Source organism: Neoarius graeffei, chromosome 21 (assembly GCF_027579695.1).
Source record: "Neoarius graeffei isolate fNeoGra1 chromosome 21, fNeoGra1.pri, whole genome shotgun sequence".
Classification (NCBI taxonomy): Eukaryota; Metazoa; Chordata; class Actinopteri; order Siluriformes; family Ariidae; genus Neoarius; species Neoarius graeffei.
In genome coordinates, this window is record NC_083589.1 from 48386327 (window position 1) to 48410741 (window position 24415).

Here is a 24415-nt window from a genome sequence, read left to right on the forward strand (position 1 = left end):
TTCCTAACGAGCTGGGACATGAGAAGAAAAGACTTTTTTACTGACCTGTGCTTGAGTATGTAAGGAATAAAACGTGACCAGGTATTCTGTTACAGGCAAATAATCAATCAGCGGTGTTGTGTGATGCAGCCTGACATGAGTTCACAGTACCGTTACCACCCTGAGATTGGTTACGTTCCTGTAACAGCAACGTTTTACTCTTTTTATACCAATAATTGCTCTTTAAAATTGATTAACAAATGACGCATCATGCTTTTCGTAGTTAGATTTAATGTTGTGTAACAGCCCTGAAAAAAGGTATTTCCGTTATCACTTACGACAGGACATGAACAAGCGTTCACTCACCAGCCTGCCTTTTTTTTTTCTTCTTCTTCATAATAATAATACAAATTATTATTCCAAAGTCCTCTGTTTTGAAAGTTTTCCTGGAGCCAGAAAACTTAGTTCATTATAAACTGCTGACAGTGTTGACTCCTTCCATAAACAAATATTTAGATGAATGTTTTCGTGTGTGTGTGTGTGTGTTTTCATTATTACTTGTATGTTGGCTTCTCTGTGATTTTGAAAATTAAATTCATCTCATCTCATTATCTCTAGCCGCTTTATCCTGTTCTACAGGGTCGCAGGCAAGCTGGAGCCTATCCCAGCTGACTACGGGCGAAAGGCGGGGTACACCCTGGACAAGTCGCCAGGTCATCACAGGGCTGACACATAGACACAGACAACCATTCACACTCACATTCACACCTACGGTCAATTTAGAGTCACCAGTTAACCTAACCTGCATGTCTTTGGACTGTGGGGGAAACCGGAGCACCCGGAGGAAACCCACGCGGACACGGGGAGAACATACAAACTCCACACAGAAAGGCCCTCGCCGGCCCCGGGGCTCGAACCCGGACCTTCTTGCTGTGAGGCGACAGCGCTAACCACTACATCACCGTGCCGCCGAAAATTAAATTAAAATGCAAAATTAATACCAGAGAATTCAACAATAAAATATTGCTCATCCTCTTTCTTTCATGATTTCTGTCTTCCCTCATCTCTTGCAGTTGACCTTTTCCAGAGCCAAGCTGCTCCTCATGTCCAGTGATCAGGAGGACATTAACGATTGGTACCGCAGCCTTTGCCTGGCCATCGGGTATGCGCTAGTTTCATCCATATCTTCACACTGTAAGACTAACTTAATTGTGAACCTTAGGGCTCCTCTCTCTCTCTCTCTCTCTCTCTCTCTCTCTCCTCCTCCAGATCTCCAACCTATAGTAAAGGCAAGTCACGGCTAGTTTAGCATCAACCTTGTCTACTTTCAGAGGACGTGGGGGCACAAAGAGGTTAGCATCAGGGCGTGCTCCTCACAGGGGAAAAGACCTGACTCTCATGGCTAGGCTAATTAGTTGATAGGCCTGTCAGAGTGATGGCGGTGCACAGAGGCCTCACAGTGAGGAGCCTTCTCACTGCTGGCCCTCTGCCCATAGCACAAGCTCAAGGGAGTGTAATTAGCCACCGAGCTGGACAGGTTGTGGTGGCCGAGGTCAGAGGCGAGCCACAGGAGGAGGAAAAGGTGTGTTTGTTTGTGAGAAATGGAAAGATAAAGCAAATGACCTGTTGATGTAGTCAAGTGAGCGCTTTTTGATTTCTGTGCTGCTTGAGAGGGAGAGAGAACAAATAGTTGTTAAAATTCAACCTACGATTAAACCAGTAAGTCACCCAAAACTTTTTAAGAATAATGTGAGGGTGGTCCCCCCCCTTCCTTCTCCCTGCATTGAATCATATATTGATGGATGTGTCCTGTTTGTCAATAGACAACAGAAACGCACACTCCCGTTCCCTGACGAATCAGTTTAATATCAAATGACAAATACCCGCATAATAATAATAATAATAATAATGTGCCCTTTTATTTTATGACTCTAGAACACCTGCAAAATTGTACACTTTCCTGTGCCCATCGCATCCTCAAATTCTTTGTGAAAATAGTGCTCACAAGCGCCCCCTGTGGCTGGGGTTATACTCGACAAGTGTGTGCTACAGTGCAGCAGATACAGCACACAAGCTCATTATCTTATATACCTGTTGTACACCTGGTGTGTTAAATGAGAGCTGAAGTCATTTTTAAACTTGCTTTATTTCTTAATTAACGTGTTATTCAATTACGTTTTCGGTTTTAGTAACCGTATATCGTGACTCATATTGGCAACTAATTGCAATTAAATATTATACTTATCGGCCTGTTCGGTTTTTAGCCGTGTTGAATTTAGTTCGTTTGGTCCATGGCAGACGTCACTTATCCGCGCGATCTTCACGAGACTTGTGCGAGACTTCGAAATGTGAAGTGTCGGCGCCGCCATTTTGAAAACTGTTTTCCAAACGAAATATTGCACAAAAACGAGTTTAAACGACGATTACTGCCTACTTTTTTCAAACTTTCCTGATTTGCTATCAAAACAAACAAAACTTCCGGCTTGATTACGTCAGCATTCGAAAGTCTTTTGATGGCTTTGGCAGACGTCGGTCACTTTGATTTCAGCTGTACGTTTTACTTCCGTCCTACGATGTCTCGCACAGATCTCAACGAATCTCGTTTACGGCCATCGCTTTGACATCTCATCTCATTACTGTAGCCGCTTTATCCTGTCCTACAGGGTCGCAGGCAAGCTGGAGCCTATCCCAGCTCACTACGGGCGAAAGGCGGGGTACACCCTGGACAAGTCGCCAGGTCATCACAGGGCTGACACATAGACACAGACAACCATTCACATTCACACCTACGGTCAATTTAGAGTCACCAGTTAACCTAACCTGCATGTCTTTGGACTGTAGGGGAAACCGGAGCACCCGGAGGAAACCCACGCGGACACGGGGAGAACATGCAAACTCCACACAGAAAGGCCCTCGCCAGCCACGGGGCTCGAATCCGGACCTTCTTGCTGTGAGGCGACAGCGCTAACCACTACACCACCGTGCCACCCTGCTTTGACATATGGACTGATATATTACAGAACATATTTCAAACACTCATAACTTGCTATAGCAGTGACAAAATAGCGATCAAAAATGCATTCCTATATTTAATAAAATGAGAAATAGAATTTTGATGATGATAAACTTTGCCTTCAGTTCTCCTTTAAAGGCAGTATTTAGTAGAGGGAAGTCCGGAGCCGAAACATCTCCGTCTGGCACGTTTCCACGTTATCTATATTTTCGGACACATTTCCCTCTGTGACGCATTCTCTGATGGATTTTGTTTAAAAACTTTACTCCGTCATTGTTTTCATGCGCTGCATCTTAAATTGCATATCATGGCCTTACATTTAAAAGCATTTATTTTTATTTATATAGCGCTTTTAACATGGTAAGTCACAAGGCAGCTTTATGGATATAGATTTATCTGATTTTTATATTGGGCAGGTTTTATTGAGAGCATAAAGGAGGCATTGAGGGACCATTTGGCAGAGGGCTGAAGTGATTTTCCTTGAGGTTTTTATCTTCCCAGTTTCTTAAGAGTGCAGCAAAACTTTACACTCAAATGAATTTCTTTTAGACTGTTTAGTGTGACTTTAAATTGCCAAAGGATTTTGTCATTTTGCACGGAATTTGATTTCATTCTTAGCTGTAAAACCGAAAGGGGAAAAATATGTATACATGCGTATTAAACTGCTGATTTCTCTGGTCTGTCGCATTGCTGGCTTTTAGAATCCAAATCCCTGTGATTTAACAGTAATATAAATGCAGTGTTTTGCTGTCATGTGCAACTATCAGATTTCTGCTGTTATCAGAATCGTGTTTAGTTTTATTGCTTGTGCTGGAGAAATGTGATCTTTCTAGCATTCGTAGATATTTGTCACTGAGTGTTTGATAATCTTTTGTAGCAGTGAAATGAAATCTAGTCTTGAAATTGGGATAGGCTTTTGTGCGTTATTCCTAAGAGTAGTTTTAAAGGGTTGGTATGGAGCACTTGCATGTGACGTCACAGCCGATCCAGATTGTGACAGACGCCATCTTGTCGGTCAAACGCCATATTTCCGCCTTCTACTTCTGCTTTTACTTCTACCTTTTCTTCTGGAAAACCCTACTATATACAATTCTACTACAACGGCTGCGGCTACAAGCTCTCCCTACCTGTGCACGTTTTTTGTGTGTATTTTTGCGTGTTGTTCGTCTGTACCGGACTTCAATATCCACTACAACCGTATGGACTTACTGGACATTGGTTTCCAGTAGAAAATGACGGTTTGTAGCGATTTCCATCGCATGCGCAACATTCCAGACAAGATAGTGAGACCAGCGGGGTCTCCGTGGATTGTTATCGGAAGCAAAGCGAAGGAGGCGGCGTCGGGAGCGGAAGCAAAAGCGAGGCTGCAGAGCCGGCCTGTTGACTAAGCTCAGAAAACAGCCACTCAAACCTCCACTGCCAAGCCTCTACCTCTCCAACGCCAGATCCATGGTAAACAAGACGGACGATTTGGAATTACAGCTGGAATTACCTTATTCTATTCTATAATCGGCTGGTCAGTGCTATACTCAATACTTAAGTGACTTACCCATCCAATGAGGATTCTTGTTTACAAGATGCCACATCTGAGTCGCTGACAAATCCTGAATTTCTGTAAAGATAACTGTCCAGAGATTTATAAGCATGCAGTGCTTCACCACTGAACAGCGAGGGAAAGTTAATGAGGTAATTATACACGTCTGGGTATTCCGCTGGCAGTTCAAAATCCGGCCATAAAAACTCCGTCCGGTAAGCCATAAGGGTCACTAATCTGTAGATAGTTTATTTTAGACATATATCTAGTTATCTGTTCATTAGAAAAATGAGCCGTGTAGTCCGACAAGATGGCGGCTGTGTACTTTCCGGTCACGTGACTGCAAGATCTCTATTGGATAGTAAACTCGAGTCAACACGCACGCATGTCCACGCAAACCGATTGTAAGCAAACATTCAACCGAAGAGCTCACATTTTGTATCAGAAATGTGTTTAGCTGATTGAATCATCTTTTGATGTTATATACTGGCTTAAATTGTTTGCACTCTGCTGCATGTCTGCGTGTGTGCCCTGGCAGAAAGCTGAAAAGGAAGAACACAGTAGTGCACAGGAGAGAGGACCTCCTCCGACCGCCGCTCCGCGCAGCCACACACAGCCAGCACAGTACACCGACCTCGTCCCAGATACACAGCAGGAAGAGGGCTATGGTCAGAGACTCACACCATTGCGCGCACACACTTCACAGCAAAGAAAAATAAACTGAAGGGGTGAATTATTCAGCTGATGCTCTGTTTCCCTCCGTAGAGATTTTGAGAGTGTGTTTGTGTTTGTGCAGGCAAGTGAACAGAAGACTGAGAGCGGCATGAGCAACTTTCGACCTCCAGCTGGAGAGAGTGCAGGCAGCGCATCCAAAAAGATAAAACTCTCTGAGGTTCCTACCGGAAGGTACACATTCACATCCCCAAAGAATGACGCGAGACTTTGGATTTAGGGTTTTTGTTTTTTAACTGGTTTTTCTTCCCCCCTCCCCCCAGTTATACAGCCTTACAAACACACAAAATGCAGAGCCTAATCTAGGGCACGTAACACGCGATAATGCGCGTTTTTTTATCTGTCTGTCGCACATCCACTTTTTGGGCGCGAGAGTGATATCGTGTATCTATTCATTTTGTCGCGCATTTATAAGTAGTAGTCGCGTTTTACTGAATCTTGTGCATATCAATTTGTAAGCACCCGCTAGCAAGCACTGCGGTAAATATAGCGTTGTTTACACACCAATCGGAAAATATCGGAAAGGACCGAAGTATTCCGAATGGTTTATTTAGCGGGTAAAACAGTTTTGTGAACTATTATATCATTGGTCACTGAACTGGAAGACAGTGTATCTCAACCAATCGTGTGAAGTGTTTTAAAAATACCCAAAAGCACATGGCATATCGTTCTGTCTCATCCAAACATAACATTCAGACCCTCCAGGATTTCGCGATTTGCAACATCAACGCAAATTCAACCAATCCTCGTGAATTCAGGGCGGTGTTGCAATTCTATCCAATCACCGCAACTTTCCCGCAAATTTGGCCAATCGTTGGCGTCGTCTTGCGGTGACGTCGACAAACTACCTTCCGCCTTACTTCCGTGTATACGTTCAAGAGAAGCAGTGTTGCCAGATTGGGCGGTTTTAAGTGCATTTTGGCGGGTTTTGAACATATTTAGGCTGGAAAACGTCAGCAGTATCTGGCAACATTGCATGATATGCGAGTCAGTGTTTATATACGTAGGCTTAAATTCTGTTACTGAAAGTGTGTTATGTTTACAGTGAAGCACTGTGTGCACTTTATTTATTTATTTTTTTTTTTTACTTAAAAAGGGTAGTCCATATCACTCCAATCCTAAGGTCTCTGCACTGGCTCCCAGTGAGCTATAGAACTGACTTTAAGGTATTACTTCTATTTAAAACATTAAATGGGATGGGACCCAGCTACCTACTGGATATGTTTCAATTATATGCACCAACTAGGTCTCTAAAGCTAGCCGCACACTACGCCGATTTTCAGCGTGCCGAGCCAACTGAAGTCGCGAGTCAGGCGTAAAGACTAGTTTTCGATGGTACCGACTCATCTCGCAGCCGATTCGAAAAACTAATCGGGAGCCAGACTGATCGGCGAGAGTCGCTAGCAGTAGCCAATCATATCTTTCGCATATAACACGTGACATTAAACACAATTTCTAGCGCGAGAAATACGTGTTGGTAGCACCTAATGCAGGTATATACTGTAATTCCATAGACTGAAGCTTTATCCATAGACACAGTGGGCTGGAAAGCCACTCTGCTCAAGTTGTGTGGCTGAATTCCAAATCGCTTTAACTCCCCTATATAAGTGCACTATTTAAGGTTGGGAATAATAGCTCATGCAGCCTAGATAGTGCGCTACATATTCCGTGTTGTGTCACTTGTAATTCAGCCTGTAGCATCTTCAAGTGTTGGATTTAACAGTAACTATATCCAATAGCCAATCACAAAGCTATTGTCACGTGTCGCTTCAATCGCGACTGCACTCATCAACAGTCGGGGGATATGTGCGTGCCCTGTCGGGAGTCGGCTCTGAAATGGGTTGGTTCGGTACCGCGTGGATCGCCGTAGTGTGCGGCTAGCTTAAGATCACAGGAGAAAAACTTGCTAGTAATACCAGCTGTCAAAACGAAGTGTGGTGAAGCAGCCTTTAGTTGCTATGCTGCTAAGCTTTGGAACCAACTTCCAGATGATCTCAAAAATGCTCCTACTGTTGTTAGTTTTAAATCCAGGCTCAAGACAAAGCTGTTTTCAGATGCTTTCACTTGATTAATTTTTACCTAAAGTGTAATTAATTTCCTTTAACATAATTTCTTTTAATTTTGATTTTAATGATTTTACTTTAATTCTTTAATTTATTTTTAATTTTGGATTTTAATGATTTCACTTTTACTTTAATTCTTTGTTACTGTTCTTATGCTTTTATTTTTTGTGAAGCACATTGAATTGCCTGTGTGTACGAAATGCGCTATACAAATAAACTTGCCTTGCCTTAATACAAGAAATTAATGGATGCCAACATTTTTGCCAAAATGGTATTTTATTTTCCATTGTTTCGGCAGCTTCAGCATCATACTGTGAGATTCTGTTCAAATTGTTTTTTTTTTTCTTCTATGAAGCCTGAGCCATTTATTTTATTAGTTTATAATTATTGTTTAATTTAGTCTTCAGGAGAGACTGCCTGCACACAGTACTAGTATTAATAGTTTTTTTTTTTCTTGCATGAAAGCTGAGGCATTTATATTTTAAGGTAACTTCATGTTGTGCTGTGAGGTTCTCTGCACTTTAACTTTTGAACCAACAGGTGCATTTGGATAAGTAAAGCCTATTTTTCTGCATTTTTGTAGTCCTGGTAATCTTACACATTCTACATGATTGCTAGGTTTTTTTTTTTGAGTAATTTGTTTAATTTTTCTTGTTGAAAGTTCAATTTAGTATTATGTTAATGATATTCTAAAAGTAAAGATTAATAAAACTGTTCTGTTTATAGATGTACTCTTGAAAATATCTACCATTGTATTACTTATTTTTCTGTCCCCACTAACTGGAACAAATGAGGGATATTTTTACCCATGTTAATATTTTCTGTCCCCTGTTTCTACAACTAGTGAGGGATCTGTCCCCTATTTTCAAATTCCTAGATTAGGCTCTGAAAATGCACAATGACACCTAGAGGTAGTACGGATCTGATACTTGGGATACCAGCAAAAAATGGTGGAAATGAATAAGAAGTGAATTTGATCCGATCCTGGAACGAATGGAAAAGATTGGAATTGGATTTTTTTTTTAACTGGAAACAGTTTACATAAAAGCTGTAGTGGACTTTTTTTGTTTAAGTTTTTAGCTGTTTAAGTGCATAAGCTTTTAAAAATGATTCTAAAGCTTGCTAGTCTTTCAAGAAAAAAAATTCAATATTAACTGGTATTGAAGTGTTTGGTATTTTTATCAGGATAGAAAAAGTGCCATCTCAAATTACACCACATTAACACTTCCCTGTGAGTCTTTAGGATTTAATGTCAGACCTGTTTTAAAATGTCAGCTGCAGAACCTTAATTATTTGGGCCATATATAAATTTATAATAAATTTTATTTTATTTTTTTCCTTCGCCTTTTCCTTTTGTGCATCTGACATGGCATCTGTTTAGGAAACATTTCAAGCACTCACTGGGTTCGATGTCAAACTTTTCATCGTCAGGGACTCTTTCCTTCTAGTGTAAAATATTACACACAACTAGGGGAGGGGGGACACACACACAAAAAAAAACCCACCCAAATCATGGTACTTGATGATATTCCTATGATGCACCATCAGGAAACCTCCGTCAGTGCCAGTTTATTTTTTGTAAATTTTAAATAGGTATCCGTTTCTTACAATTTAAAAGATTCAGTACAAAATTGCAACATAAAATTACAGCATGTATTTGTTATAATACTGAAATATATTTTTTCTTCAATATTATATCGATATGATGGTAGTACAGATGTTTTCATTCATATATAATCAAAATATTTAAATATTAGATACAATAGGCAAATATTGTATGAACCTTCATATTTCTTTATCGTTATCAGTTTTATTTTATTTCTGACTTTTTCAAACCAGATACCCTGCATTTTTAAAATGTAGATTTACAAAAAAATTATATATATATATATATATATATATATATATATATATATATATATATATATATAAATTAACAGGATTGTTTACAGGTCTGTATTTTTATTTTATATTTGGTAAATTAATCCTATAAATATTGATCAAATAGCATTGAAGATAAAATGTATTAATTTTTATTTGATACCTGTAATTTCAGTTCAGTTGAGTGTAGTATTAGACTCGTGCTGAATTATCAGCTCAGACTTAATGACTTGTGAATCATCTTTTTATGCAAAACTCAAGCAGCTTCCTTAAGATCATTATTTTCCATCTTGTGCTTGTCGTTAGCTGAAACGAAGCAATGGGGGGGAAAAGGTCGTGACTCAGAGCTCGGATATTAGTATCATATCAGAAATGAAGGATTAGTGCGTGCCTGAAAAGAATTTTATGAAGCACTTGTGATTTAAGGGGCTACTTGAGAGGTTTTTGGGGGGAGTGAGTCACTCTTATTTCAACATTGTGATCATTTTATTCGCTATTATGAAGTTTCTGGAAGTGTAATCACGTACATTTTTCTCAAACAGATCCCAGGAATCGTCCGGCTCGAGCTGCGTCATTCTGTAAGGCGATACAGATGCTGAATTCTTGACTGTGACTGAGAGAACCGGTGGAATCTGTGACTGGGACTCTGGTCGAATCCACATTATGTACTGAAAGAATTCTGTCGGTTCATACTCGAGCATGTGATTTTAGGAAATGTTTTTTGTTTTTCTACTCCTATATGCCAAAGAACAAATGTAGACTGTGTTCCTTCTTTACAAATGTGTTTTATTTGCCTTTGATGTTGTGTGGTCCATCCTGCATACCACTGTCAACTGAATATGCTAGGGGCAACAAATTTTTAACTTCTGAACACATTACGAAGTATTGCTTTTATATGTATCGTATCTTGTGTATCATATAGCTACTCATAATCTACACTCCTACGATTATTTATCACACCAAAACATCATGTATTCTGATCACTGGGAAGAAAGATGACGATGCAATATAAAGAGGTACATGAAGGGATTTTACTACTGATTGTTTTATGGACCGGATATACTGATTGCGATTTATTATATAGTATTGTAATCGGCGCTCAATCTGCAAGCAACCAAGCCATTTTCCATTGTGTTACGTTACTAATAATGCTTATAATATGTTGTCTTTATAACACTCTCTTTTAATCAGGTGTGTTAATGTTACTGAAAACTGTTAATCAAATCCCTACTTGTCTTTATGGCGACTTGGTTTTAAGTTGCAGTTTATAAGTTTGTCATTAGAGACTGTATAAAATTTTTTTTGACTTTCAGATCATTTTATGAGGTAGGTTTGATCAGGTAATCGGACCTCATCCAAACACTGGACTAATCAAAAAAAATCATTGTCATATTCAAATTGGTCACAGATAAATTTTGGACACGTTTATATTATTGATTATGATCTGTATTCTCTCATCTAATCATTTATATTGCTTTATTAGACCCTACAAACCTGAGAATGTTGGGAGAACTGCCTGATGCCTTGTGGTGCATTACATATCCAAAAGCGCCCTCTTGTGGTCAGTGTAATCACACAACTGTGTACACACAATGCTGAAATATTTGTAATGTGAAGGCTTGTTTAGACTTCATTCTAAACTCTCTGGCCATTTTTCAGCAAACAATAAAACCCAACTTGGGGGGGGAAATCAATAATGAGGTCCTTTGTTTCAATTCATACCTTTTTTTTTCTTTAATCATTCATTCAACTTGAGCTTTATCCGAGTCATGGTCCTGGTAGATTCAGAGCTTATCCTGGGAGCACTGGGCACAAGGTGGGAATAAACCAGACAAAATGCACACATTCACATTCTGGTCCACGTATGTTTTTGGGAGGTTGGAGGAAACCAGACAATCTGAAGGAAACCCACACGGATCTGAGGGGAATATATGAAAAGTTTACATGGAAAGTAACCCCAAGCTCATAGGCCCTGACACTACATCATGATGATGATGGCTGATTCCTTGGATCCAGTAGTTAGGTTGTCGTTGGCAACACGATTTCTGGTGGCTATATAGACCAATGCTGGACCTGCATACTCAAATTACGACTGCAACTCCCAGTATAAACTGTCCCACAGTTATGGAACAGCCTTCCAAGTAGTGTTCGAGAATCGGACACAGTCTCAGCATTTAAGTCTAGGCTGAAAACATATCTGTTTAGTCAAGCCTTTTGTTAATGGTCTTTATAAGGTAAAGGAGTAGATCTGGCGGGTCCTCAGACATACAGTGCCTTGCAAAAAGTATTCATACCCCTTGAACTTTTTCAAATTTTCCCACCTTACAACCACACAACTTAAGTTTTTTTATTGAGATTTTATGTGATAGACCAACACAGAGTAGCACATAATTGTGAAGTGAAACGAAAATGATAAATGGTCTTCAAAATTTTAAACAAATAAAAATCTGAAAAATGTGGTGTGCATTAGTATTCAGCCCCCTGTACTCTGATACCTCTAAATACAATCCAGTGCAATCAATTGCCTTCAGAAGTCATCTAATTGGTTAATAGAGTCCTACTGTGTGTAATTTACTCTCAGCATAAATACACTTGTTCTGTGAAGGCCTCAGTGGTTTGTTAGAGAACACTGAAGAACAAACAGCATCATGAAGACCAAAGAACTCACCAGACAGGTCAGGGATAAAGTTCTGGAGAAGTTTAAAGCAGGGTTAGGTTATAAAAAAATATCCCAAGCTCTGAACATCTCAAGAAGCACTGTTCAGTCCTATCATTCAAAAATGGAAAAAGTATGGCACAACTGCAAAAACTACCAAGACATGGCCGTCCACCTAAACTGACAGAGCGAGCAAGGAGAGCACTGGTCAGAGAAGCAGCCAAGAGGCCCATGATCACTCTGGAGGAGCTGCAGAAATCCACAGCTCAGGTGGGAGAATCTGTGCACAGGACAACTATAAGTCGTACACTCCACAAATCTGGCCCTTTTGGAAGAGTGGCAAGAAGAAAAGCCATTGTTGAAAGACAGGCATAAGAAATGTAGGGGACACAGCAAACATGTGGAAGAAGGTGCTTTGGTCAGATGAGACCAAAAGTTGAACTTTTGGGCCTAAATGCAAAGCGCTATGTGTGGTGGAAAACTAACCACTGCTCATCACCCTGCACACACCATCCCCACTGTGAAACATGGTGGTGGCAGCATCATGCTATGGGGATGCTTTTCTTCAGCAGGGACAGGGAAGCTGGTCAGAGTTGATGGGAAGATGGATGGAGCTAAATACAGGGCAATCCTGGAAGAAAACCTGTTGGAGGCTGCAAAAGACTTGAGACTGGGAAGGAGATTCACCTTCCAGCAAGACAATGACTACGTTTACATGCACGTCCAAATCGAGCTGCTGTTGGTAATCGAGCAAAGGGTCCCAGCAGGGGTGCCAGAGAAATCCAATCCTACATGCACAAGTGAAATTGGGCTATTGTGCAAGGTGCATTGTGCACCCGAGCCACACGTGGCGCTACACGCCCCATCGTGTTGGTACACTTCCGGTTGTCGTCATGAAGAAGAGCTATAGCTGTTGCCAGATACTGCTGACATTTTCCAGCCCAAAACATGTTCAAAATCCGCTAAAATGCACTTAAAACCCCCAATCTGGCAACACTAGCAGTTCCGTGCTCAAGCTGTTAGGCTTGCTCTAACAGACTGGCTACAAACTGTCCGGCGCAGACCACTGTTTTGTAAGACAAACTTATTTTGCACAATAATATTTTTCTAAAGTCCATTTTTTGCTTACAATTTAACTTATGTCTTAATAAACACACAAAAAGTTCAAATTGTTTTGCTTTTTATTGACATTCTTCAGATGTTGGACATATAAAACACACACACACACACAAATACAGTGACTTGTTTATGTACACAATTCACAGCTATGCAACAGCTGTACAGATGTATTTGGTGATACAGTAAGTGAGCTAAATTTTAACAGTGCAAACAATGTCACAAAAAGAAAAGATTCATGCCGTTGTCATGATTCGTTGTCATGCCGACCGAGGCTGTTGTTTCCCCGCTTGTGGTCTCCGTCAGTCGTCACTTCCGGAAGTAGCTCGACAAGTAGCTCGATAGGGTATACATGCACAAAGTAGCTCGGCAGAAATCGCATAAACTAGGTCGTGTAGCTCGATTCCGAGAAATCAAGTTCGGTTCAATTTCAGCCGAATTAAGGTGTATACATGGCATTTTGAAACCTCGATTTCAGTCGAGCAACGGCAGAAATTCGATTCTCTCTATGTGCATGTAAACGTAGTGACTGACCCTAAACATACAGCCAGAGCTACAATGGAATGGTTATAGATCAAAGAATATTCATGTGTTAGAATGGCCCAATCAAAGTCCAAACCTAAATCCCATTGAGCATCTGTGGCAAGACTTGAAAATTGCTGTTCACAGACGCTCTCCATCCAATCTGGCTGAGCTTGAGCTATTTTGCAAAGAAGAATGGGCAAAAATTTCAGTGTCTAGATGTGCAAAGCTGGTAGAGACATACCACAAAAGACTTGCAGCTGTAATTGCAGCAAAAGGTGGCTCTACAAAGTATTGACGCAGGGGGGCTGAATACTAATGCACATCACATTTTTTCAGATTTTTATTTGTTTAAAATTTTGAAGACCATTTATCATTTTCGTTTCACTTCACAATTATGTGCTACTCTGTGTTGGTCTATCACATAAAATCTCAATAAAAAACTTTTAAGTTTGTGGTTGTAAGGTGGAAAAATGTGAAAAAGTTCAAGGGGTATGAATACTTTTGCAAGGCACTGTAGTGTTTTGGTAAACTGGGATGTATGGATGCTGTCAGTCCCCCACTCGCTTGCTCACTCGGGTTTGTTGACGGTGTAGTGGCTGCTGCTTTATGTCCCGGGGCTCCCTCGTGCCTGTGTTACCTTCTGGCTCTCCCCTTTTAGTTATGCTGTCATAGTTGCCGGAGTCCCTGCTTGTACTCAGTGCAATATGTATACTGTTCCTACTTATTCAGGTGACATTGGGGCACACCGAACAACCTGTGTTTCTCTCTCTCTCCCTCCCCCAGATCTGTCCCTCTGAGTTACATGTCGGTCCTGGGATCGAGATGCTGGCCTCTTCTGCTCCTCGGACCTGCCTGATCCATCCTGGTGCCCTGTGTCTGGTTGGAGTCTCATCGCATCACTCCTGTGGAGAACGGCCCCACGTAGACAGTTGAAAGTCACACCTGGAGGACGCTCTGGGCACTTACAGTAATGCTTTTATGGCTGAGGACTACAGTTGACTTGCTAACAGTTTTGCACTCAAGTTTCCATCAATGAAGAGTTTATAACATCAACGAAACTGACTTCATGTTAAAACTGTTAATGTTATAGTCATGCTGTCTGTTGTTGCCCAAATGAGGATGGGTTCCCTTTGGAGTCTGGTTCCTCTCGAGGTTTCTTCCTCATGTCGTCTGAGGGAGTTTTTCCTTGCCACCGTCGCCACAGGCTTCCTCATTGGGGATAGATTAGGGATAAAACTAGTTCGTGTTTTAAGTTGTTCAAATTCTGTAAAGCTGCTTTGCGACAATGTTTATTGTTAAAAGCGCTATACAAATAAACTTGACTTGACATTATCATCTAATACCTGTCGTTTTGCTCCTCATCCATCACCGTAGGGCTTTCTTCCTGCCTGTGCTAAGTCTTTTTAAAGTGAGAGTCGGGATGCGTACTCCAACCCCAGTCTTTAGGCCAGGGACACGCTCCGCAGTGGCAATGAGACGACTGGGGTGACCACCAAGCTGTAGGTTTTTTTCCAGACTTTCTTTGAGACTCGTGGAGGGCGGGAGCATCCATTTTCCCATGCAGGCCATTGGCCTGCCCACTGCCCATGACGCTACCTACTCCACTAACATCACCCATAACTAAATTGAACATCCAGTATATTAGCCTTTTAAATTGGAGGTGTATTGTTCTGTACTGCATTGGGGTTTTTTTAGGATTTTTATAAGACTACAGTATTAAAGTGTAAGCAAAGTCAATTTAAGTGAGGCACTAGTTTACCAATAAGGTCTTTAAGCACTGCTATTGACCCTTCATGTGTGTATATATACAATGCTATAGCACACAACGGGCATTGTGTTCTTTATCATAATTAAATTCATATTACAGACTTGGATAGCTGACAGAGGGTGTCCTGAAAAGGCTACTACTCCAGAAGCACATGACTTTCCTGTAGTAAGGGTCCTCCACAGACTTGTATTAGCTTCTGAATGCCCTTTTCTGTAAAATGTGAATTTTTAATACAGAGAACGTCGTATTTGTGCTGAGGTGGTTGTTTTAAAAAGAAATTAATATAGACTATTCAGACCACGAGTTAAGTTTCTCGAGCTCTACTTTGTGGCCACAAAGCACTTTACATGTCAACTCTTGTCATCTTTAAATGAGCGAGAAAGAGGAATCAATTGAACTAGACCATTGTGGCCACAGAATACTAAGCATGGAAGTCTTCTCTTTATCCTGGTCAAGGTCTCTGTGGATCTGTAGCCTGTCCTGGAAACACTGGGTGTAAGGCAGCATTATAGTAGTTCTACATCACGGGCGATTGCTCTAAGACAACGAGGGAGGCTCAGCCTCCTCTAAAAATGACGAACATCGTGTAGGATGAATTGCGCTAGGCTTATGTTATAGCCGACCTTATAACATTGCTATTTCAGATCCAGAATCATAGAAATATGTGCTCAACCCACTACAGTGCGAATCATTCCGTTATAACTTTCCCCAGTTTGCCTAATGTGTGCGTGAGTTTCTCCCCCTCGTGACAGCGCGATGCAGCCCAGCCTCAGTGGATTGGGAGCTATGTGTTTGTCAATCTCAAAATGCAAGACGATTATTGGACAAATACTGCGAAAATGCCCGCCCACGGAGTCTCACGGACTCCCAGCCTCAATGGACTTCAATGGCATTTGGGAGCTATGCGCTTTTCAATCTCAAAATGCAAGACGGTTATTGGACAAATACTGCGAAAATGCCCGCCTACGGACTCCCAGCCTCACATGGGAGGGACATGGTAGTTTCTGCGAGGAGACTGGTGATTGGTGAAAGCAGCCGGATATTTTCTTTGATTGACAGCTCGTTTCAACTATAGACAGGCAGCGGTACAGTGTTGCCAGATTGGGTGGTTTCCCGCTCAATTGGGCGGTTTTAAGTGCATTTTGGCGGGTTTTGAACATATTTTGGGCTGGATAACGTCAGCAGTATCTGGCAACATCAGTTCAGTCCCATGCGGATTCGCAAGTGCTGTGGTGTATTGTAAGAGATCGGCTTACATTTCGATTTCATTCATTACATACGGTTTCTACCAGCTTTTTTAGTTTGTATATATTTTCATTGTAAATAAAGTGTAAATATAGTGTTGTCAAGTTTGCTATCTTAGTTCCAGAAATTTTGTTTGAGTGACTGAACTTGAACTTGAGGGGGCTAGTCAGCTAGCAAGAAAGCTGCGCACGGATGCCAAGCATTGCTGATTTAATTTTGGCGAAGCCATTTGCCAGTCTTCCTTTCGAGGAAAAAATTAAAATTAAAGAGCAGGGTAGACCAACGCCTCAAATTGACTTGGTGAAAAAGGTAGGGACTAATACTCGTTCCTTTCAGCTCTCCTGGTACGAGAAAGTGAATTGGCTAACAGCAAGTGACCCACATCAACAACAGTAAATAGGCTACTTTAGTAATACGTCATGGATGGACCAAAAATATAGAATCTATTTAAAATGTTTATGCTGAGTATATTATATTGGAATATATGTTTTTCTGGATATTAATTAAACACCGCTACAGTTTGGAAAACATTTTTAAACAAAAACACAGCCGAGGTCAATTTTTAAACAACATGCCACAATTTTAAAATATAAAATGTTAAAATATACCCCCCCCCCCCCCCCCCCCCCCCCCCAACACCACCATCATGTATATTGGACAGTAGGCTAATGGGCCAAAAGAACCTGTTATTTCACAGTTTGTGACGCTGCCAACAATCAGCCAGATCAGAGGCAAGAGTATGGGCAAAATTGATGTGTTTTTTCTTTTAAAATCTGGAAATATCGTAATCGACCAGCCTCCCCTGTTTGAAAGACAGTTCTACATGCTCGAAAAGTCACTAGATGTCCTTGAATAATTTGCATATTCGTTGAACTGTTATGAACATTTGCATATCAAAACGTGTTGCATGAAAGAGGAAGATTTTTCTGAGGGTGAATAGAATGGCATCGAGCAGGGGTCATCAACTAGTGATCCACAGTCCAGATGTGGATCCAGTAAGGTACTTCACTGTTCTTCGTTAAACTGTGCACGCCGAAAATTACCATAGCAGCGCCGATCAACGTAACCTATGAAAAATGAGCCAGATGACTGGTGTATAGAACTGAATACTGTTTAAAAAAAAAAAAATTGTGTAGCTACACTACCGTTCAAAAGTTTGGGGTCACCCAGACAATTTTGTGTTTTCCATGAAAAGTCACACTTTTATTTACCACCATAAGTTGTAAAATGAATAGAAAATATAGTCGAGACATTTTTCTGGCCATTTTGAGCATTTAATCGACCCCACAAAATAATGTGATGCTCCAGAAACTCAATCTGCTCAAAGGAAGGTCAGTTTTATAGCTTCTCTAAAGAGCTCAACTGTTTTCAGCTGTGCTAACATGATTGTACAAGGGTTTTCTAATCATCCATTAGCCTTCTGAGGCAATGAGCAAACACATTGTACCATTAGAACACTGGAGTGAGAGTTGCTGGAAATGGGCCTCTATACACCTATGGAGATATTGCACCAAAAACCAGACATTTGCAGCTAGAATAGTCATTTAGCACATTAGCAATGTATAGAGTGTATTTCTGATTAGTTTAAAGTGATCTTCATTGAAAAGAACAGTGCTTTTCTTTCAAAAATAAGGAAATTTCAAAGTGACCCCAAACTTTTGAACAGTAGTGTATGTGACTCTTTTGATGACCAAGATGAAACCGTGATCCACTTTGACTGACTGCAAAATCACTGGACCTTGATCTTGAAGAACATGGAGAAAACCCACACAGACCGTGACCTGAGATTAGGATCGACCCCTGACCCTGGAGCTGTGAGTCAACAACATGAACCACTGTGCCACCCAGCATACAATTACTTTCTCTTTATAGACGTATCCTGGCTTAAACAAATAGCATGCAATTCATGATCATAGAGAGTAGGTTTAGGAATAAAGGGAACTCGAGAATGTAGGGACTTACAGAAGAGATTAAAATTTGAATTTCATAAAGGGGCGGGGGGGATCACTTGACAAGTCAGTGTATTTAGGTTTGTATCTATAACTAAGTCTCAAGACATGATTCCTAGCATAAATAAAATACCTTACTGGATTAAGGTTTCTGAATAGAGTTATACTCGTGTTATCTATCCCGCATATCTGTCATGGGGGAGGGGGGAAACTGGAGCCAATCCCAGCTGACTTTGAATGAGAGCTGGGGTTCACCCTGAGCAGGTCGCCAATCAAGTGCAGGGCTAACGCCAAGATGAACAACCATTCACACCAATTTAGAGTAGCCAGTTGACCTAATCTGCATGGAAACCCACATTGGCACGGGGAGAACATGCGAACTCGATGCAGAAAGGCCCCAGTCGGCTGCAAGGTTCGAACCCAGAACCTTCTTGCTGTGAGGCGACAGTGATGACCACTGCACCACCATGCCACCCTATTTGGGCTGTATATATTTTTAAATCGAGACATTATGTAAGATATTTAACTCAAATTAACTGCTGCAAAGTGGCTGTACTGAGAATATTCATGCTTTCAGTATTGCTTGTCATTTTATTCAGAGTATCTACTTATAAATTTATTCAGAGTAACATTTCTCAAGTTTTATTTAACATTAGGAAAATTTGTCCTTATTGATTCATCACCCTCATCAAACATGCTTAGAATGTGTGTTACATCCTTTAACTGTTTTGTCTCTGTTTACAGATGTTTGTGGCAAACAGACCACAAAGCCAACAGGAAAAACGTTGGCTTCCTTTTGTCGTTATCAGCAGCTATCGGTTTGAAGGCACCTGAGGGCATCTGCATTGGTGTGTTTGTGGTGTGTGGGCTCTTTTTTCCTTTTTTAAAGATATTTTAATTCCACACTGAGATAAAAAAATTTTAAAAAAATGAATGAATTTATTTATTTTGAACATGTATAAAAATGTATGCAACTATTTGTACATACAAAAGAAAGAAAATGAAAAAAGTGAAAAAAAAAGAATAAATAAAATAACATAAAGAGCTAAGACATTACAATACACCGCACATTGTTCGAAAAAGGAGTGCGAAGTACAATACTTTTTTTTAATTTCCCACCCCTTTTTAACTACCCCGAAATCCAAACTATATTAATACACCTATAAAAATATATACCATATATACACTTCATGAGTATCCATGTAAATATATAATTACAAAATTAAATATATACTACATACCATATCCATATATATACATACACACACATACACACACACACACACACACACACACACACATATATATATACACACATATACATACATACACATACACTTCATAAATATTTATATAAATATTTAGTTACAAAATTAAATATATACTTCATTCCATATATACACTTCATAAATATCTATATAAATATATAATTACAAAAATATATATATACTTTATACCATATATACACTTCATAAATATCTATATAAATATATAATTACAAAAATATCTACTACATACCTATCCCTGTAAATATGAAGATATCTATCCCCATAAATAAATATATACCATATACTAAGTTAGTTCTAATATAACAATCAACCCTATTCTATTTATCCCTCATCATCCTCCATTAACATACTTCCTCTTCAGTATACTTGTTTAAAAATATTTTTTGTACCTTTTTTTTAAACAGATTTATATTTGCACTTTGTTTTATTTCTGTCTCCAGTCTGTTCTATAAAGTCACCCCACAGCTCGATATGCACATGCTTTTCATATTTGTTTGAACCTTTGGTTTTTGAAAAACATCTATGACTTTGCATAAAATTGCTTTGTGGTGCTAAAGTTAGCCACAGAGTGGCAGTACTGATTCGCTGGAAGAAGAACGCCTGTTTTTCTGTCTGATGTTCATAATTATATTATATGACCATAGAGCCGGTATCAGTGTTTACAGCATGAGCGTCTTGTTTCTGTGTATTACTTCAGCCAGTGTTTTGTTGTATGAGCAGGTTAACGCTTACCTGTGCCACTTTTGTTTTGTCATAAAATGACAGTGTTTCAGGATATTCCTTTTCTCTCTCCTTTGAAGTTTATGAATAATTCACAGATGTTTGAGTCACTGTGCTCGGTTTGCCCTTTACCTCTTTTGGTGTACAGATGGTGCACGTCTCTAATTTATAACCCTATTATTATAAAGCAATTTGCTTTATATGGCTTTGCGGAAGCCATGGCCTAATGGTTAGAGAAACGGCTTTGAGACCAAAAGGTTGCTGGTTCGATTCCTTGGACCCTTGAGCATCGCACCTAACCCCCAACCGCTCTGGCAAGAGTGGTGGTGTACCTTGTGTCTGATTAGCCAATGAAAAACTGATGTGATTATCAATTTGGGCATTGAACCCGACCAACTGACCTGAATTTGCTTGCTGTATTTTTGTGTGTGTGTGTTTGCTTACTTTAACATTTCTCTATATTTTCTAGGTTTGGGGTTCTACAAGGCTGTGCTCTAGAGCCTGTAGTTTTTCCCTATATATGCCACCTCTGGGTACAATGGTATTAGCGTCCACTGTTTCGCTGATGATACACAGCTGAATGTTTCAGCAAAGCAAGATGATAAGACACCAGCTTAATAAAGAACAGGCACAGGACTTTATACACTGGATCCTGAGTAACTTCCTCATACTTGATTGAGACTAGACAGAAGTGGTTTTATTAGAGTAAGTAGGCTTTCTGATTATGCAGTAAATCTAGATCTTTCAGTTCCAGCATGTGTAGCAGTGAAGGACTGTGGTGTAATTACTGACGGTACAAATAAAATTAAATTGAAGTTTACTGATTGTTTGTTAGCACGGTTGTACAGTAGCAACAATCTAGGCAAAGCAGGCACATAGCCAACTGGCTAATTCACTGCTGTAAATTAAATCACATCTGTTGCATGTAAATAAAGTGGGAGTTCAGGATTCTAGTCTTGATCTGAATTGTCAGAATATCAGATTTATTTATTTAATGTTAGGAAAACTTTTTCAAATATACCATGAGTACCATAATTGTTTTCTTTTTGTTGAACAACATATTTTAAAGCTAGACGGCCTTTCGATTTCATAAAATTGGTGAAATTTAGTTCCCTCTGAAATTTGGTCATTGTGATTTATATGTTTATTTCTGTAATATCTAAAAAAAAAAAACCTAAAAAACCAGGCCGTTCTGTGGCTGGGAAGTTATTTAATTTGAGGGGATTCCCTGACAAATAATGTGCATGAAATCGCTCGCTTCGTGCAGTCAAGCAGACAGAGGAAGTCCATGTGCGCAGGTTTACCTTCTTCTTTTGGGTTTTACAGCAGCTGGCATCCACAGTGTTGCATTACTGCCATCTACAGGTTTACCTTGACCGTGCACTGACAGTTCCATCATTCTGTTGCTAAACAAACAGCTGATCACACCGCTGATATCTATTAGTTTGGTCCTGTGTTTCCTATCCTTCGTATATAACAAAACGTCTTTTCTTCTCACTTTCTGTTACTGTAGTCAGTCTTTCATGTTTCATTCACACACTCGCGTTCTCCGTTGTTCTCTCCTGTTTCAAATTTGTATCTCACAATGCCTTGCGCGAACGGGGAAAGCCCACCACGTGATGCATGACATAGTATCTTGAATCAGGTCATGGTGAAGCAGGAACAAATAGCAGGGAATTAAGGGCCACGTGGCCTTAAATTCATTAATTGTTTTATTTTAAAAAATAATAATAAAATTGGAAGTCTGTGATTCAAATTCAGTAGCTTTCGGTCCACTAAACAAAAATAATTGGGTGTCGGAAAATTCTTTTTATGACCTAAACTTGAAAATCTGAAAGGCAGTCTACCTTTAATCGGCATATTATTAGGCTTAGATTACGTGGTGCATAAAAGCCCCTGTGCTGTGAATGAGCGGTTGCTATAGAAACAGTAACACATTATAACACCAACGACCGCATTAATATAAACCTGTGGTTTGAACGACAGCCACACTACTCTCAGAGCTGCTGTTACAGAAACTGAATCACCTTCAGTCAGATTTGAGAATTTCAGCAATGCATGGTACAAAAAAAAAAAAAAGACAGGAGAGGGAAATGATTTCCTGGGTAACATAAAGCATGTTTGTGTTACTATGCAATAGTAAATTGTATTTTCTCTGATGGGTTATATTAGATAACGGGGGAAGAAATTGGCCAGATGACACCGTATTTGGCTTTCTGCACTGCAGTGTGTTGATGCAAAGATGAAATAAACCAGTCTGGAAATAAGAGACATCACAAAGTGCCTCCCAGCAGCCTGATATCTGTGTGGTTGTGTAAGGACAAGTCTAAATTATAGACATTTACTTTAGCCTCCTAGGGCTTAGCGGTCACATGCGTGGACAGCACTTTATGGAAATTTGGAACAAGAATCCACATATGTGGACATACTTTTTCTCTAAAAGTACATCTTATCAAAAGATGATGCTTAGTTTTTATTCTAATCAGGTTCTAATAAGCCCAAATAGCAAAGAGAAATAAAAAATGCATGTAAAAAAACAGCTTGGGCCTTAGGAGGTTAGAGGAACAGTTCAGTGTGGAAGTCATTATGGAGAAAAACAGATCATTAATAGTCACATAATCTCCGTGTTCTTATGTGAACAATGTGCTGATTTTATATTATTACTGAAAAGATTAAAGAATAATGTGCAAAACAATAAGATTTACTTCACTTGATGTCATATAACATTGCAGTGATTTGGATTATTGAAGACCGCAGAGTTTAAATTTACACTGTATCCCATTGTCTCGAATATCATCCAAAAACAATGTGCTTCGTGTCTTAAGTTTACTTCTTTAGGAGGTGAAGTGGTAATGAAATCGACATTATATCCGAAAGAAATCTTGAACCTTGTGGCTCAACAAAACAAAGAAGCTCATGCTGGATCCCAAACTTGCCTTGACTCATGAACAATGTTTATTACGTTAACTATTCTCTTAAATGGGAACGGGGCGAAAAGAACGGGACGTTCTTTCCCCTCCCTGGAAAATGATGACATGGAGATAAACGGACGTTTTTGAGTCAAATGGAGGACGTTGCAATTCATTTGTAAGAGCAACTCCCAATGAATCAGAACTGCACATCAGCTTATAAGTAAGTTTCCAAGTGGATATAACTAGAGGAAGGGTTTTACTTTTGAAATTGGAATCGAGACAAATAAAACAAAACACTTGTCAGAACCTGCCTCTGTGAAACAAGGAACAGAGTTTGCCTGGAATCTTTTATTGCAAATGTGTAAACTAGATGTATTGGGTCTGTTTTTTTTTTTTTTTTTAGTTCAATTATTTTCCAAAATGAAATAAATCATTTTGGTGTTATGTGGACAATTATTTACAAGTTATCCCCAAGTGGCCAGAGCAAATTGATATTGCTATACTGAAATGAAGAATGCATTCTCTTCATTGTCTAGCTTACACCTTATGGGGATAATTGCATCAGTGGTAGTAAAACTTTATACTGTATGGTGTCATGCACAAGTCATCATGGACTTTTCTTAAAAAATAAATTCTAGAATTTTGATGCCATAGCACGTAGGCCTCATTTTAGACCTGTGACCAAGCCGTTTTGTCACTCTGACATACTGTATAAAATTGCTATTTCTTTTTAAGACCATTTTCTTTTTAAGATCTTGATATTTATAGCAGAGCTCCTTGGGCATGCTTTGCGGAGCAGAATCTCATACTTAAGATAAATGCATTGACCTGATTTTTGATAGCTTTGACCATACATCTATCCGTATGTACAAACGAGCGTTTGCAACCACAGGGAAACCAACCGTAAGCGCAAGGCAACGTATCTCATGAACACTTGACCACCGGACGATGATGACAACACTCGTATCTTTATTTACATAAGATAGATAGGTTTTTATCCAACAGTTATTTTTAATTTCTTTTTTTTTTAAAG

At 39.7% G+C, this 24415-nt stretch overlaps 1 protein-coding gene across 4 annotated transcripts in view; it reads left to right on the forward strand.

The window, feature by feature from the left end:
• Nucleotides 1-10891, forward strand: part of arhgef39 (Rho guanine nucleotide exchange factor (GEF) 39) — a 129778-nt gene extending 118887 nt beyond the window's left edge. For all 4 annotated transcript variants that reach the window (XM_060903286.1, XM_060903285.1, XM_060903288.1 and 1 more), the window contains 4 exons: nucleotides 1053-1141; nucleotides 5065-5194; nucleotides 5323-5432; nucleotides 9745-10891. In XM_060903286.1, the coding sequence (XP_060759269.1) occupies nucleotides 1053-1141; nucleotides 5065-5194; nucleotides 5323-5432; nucleotides 9745-9784 (369 nt within the window). In that variant the 3' untranslated portion in view covers nucleotides 9785-10891. The remainder of the gene's footprint in view (nucleotides 1-1052; nucleotides 1142-5064; nucleotides 5195-5322; nucleotides 5433-9744) is intronic.
• The last annotated feature ends 13524 nt before the right edge of the window (nucleotides 10892-24415 follow it).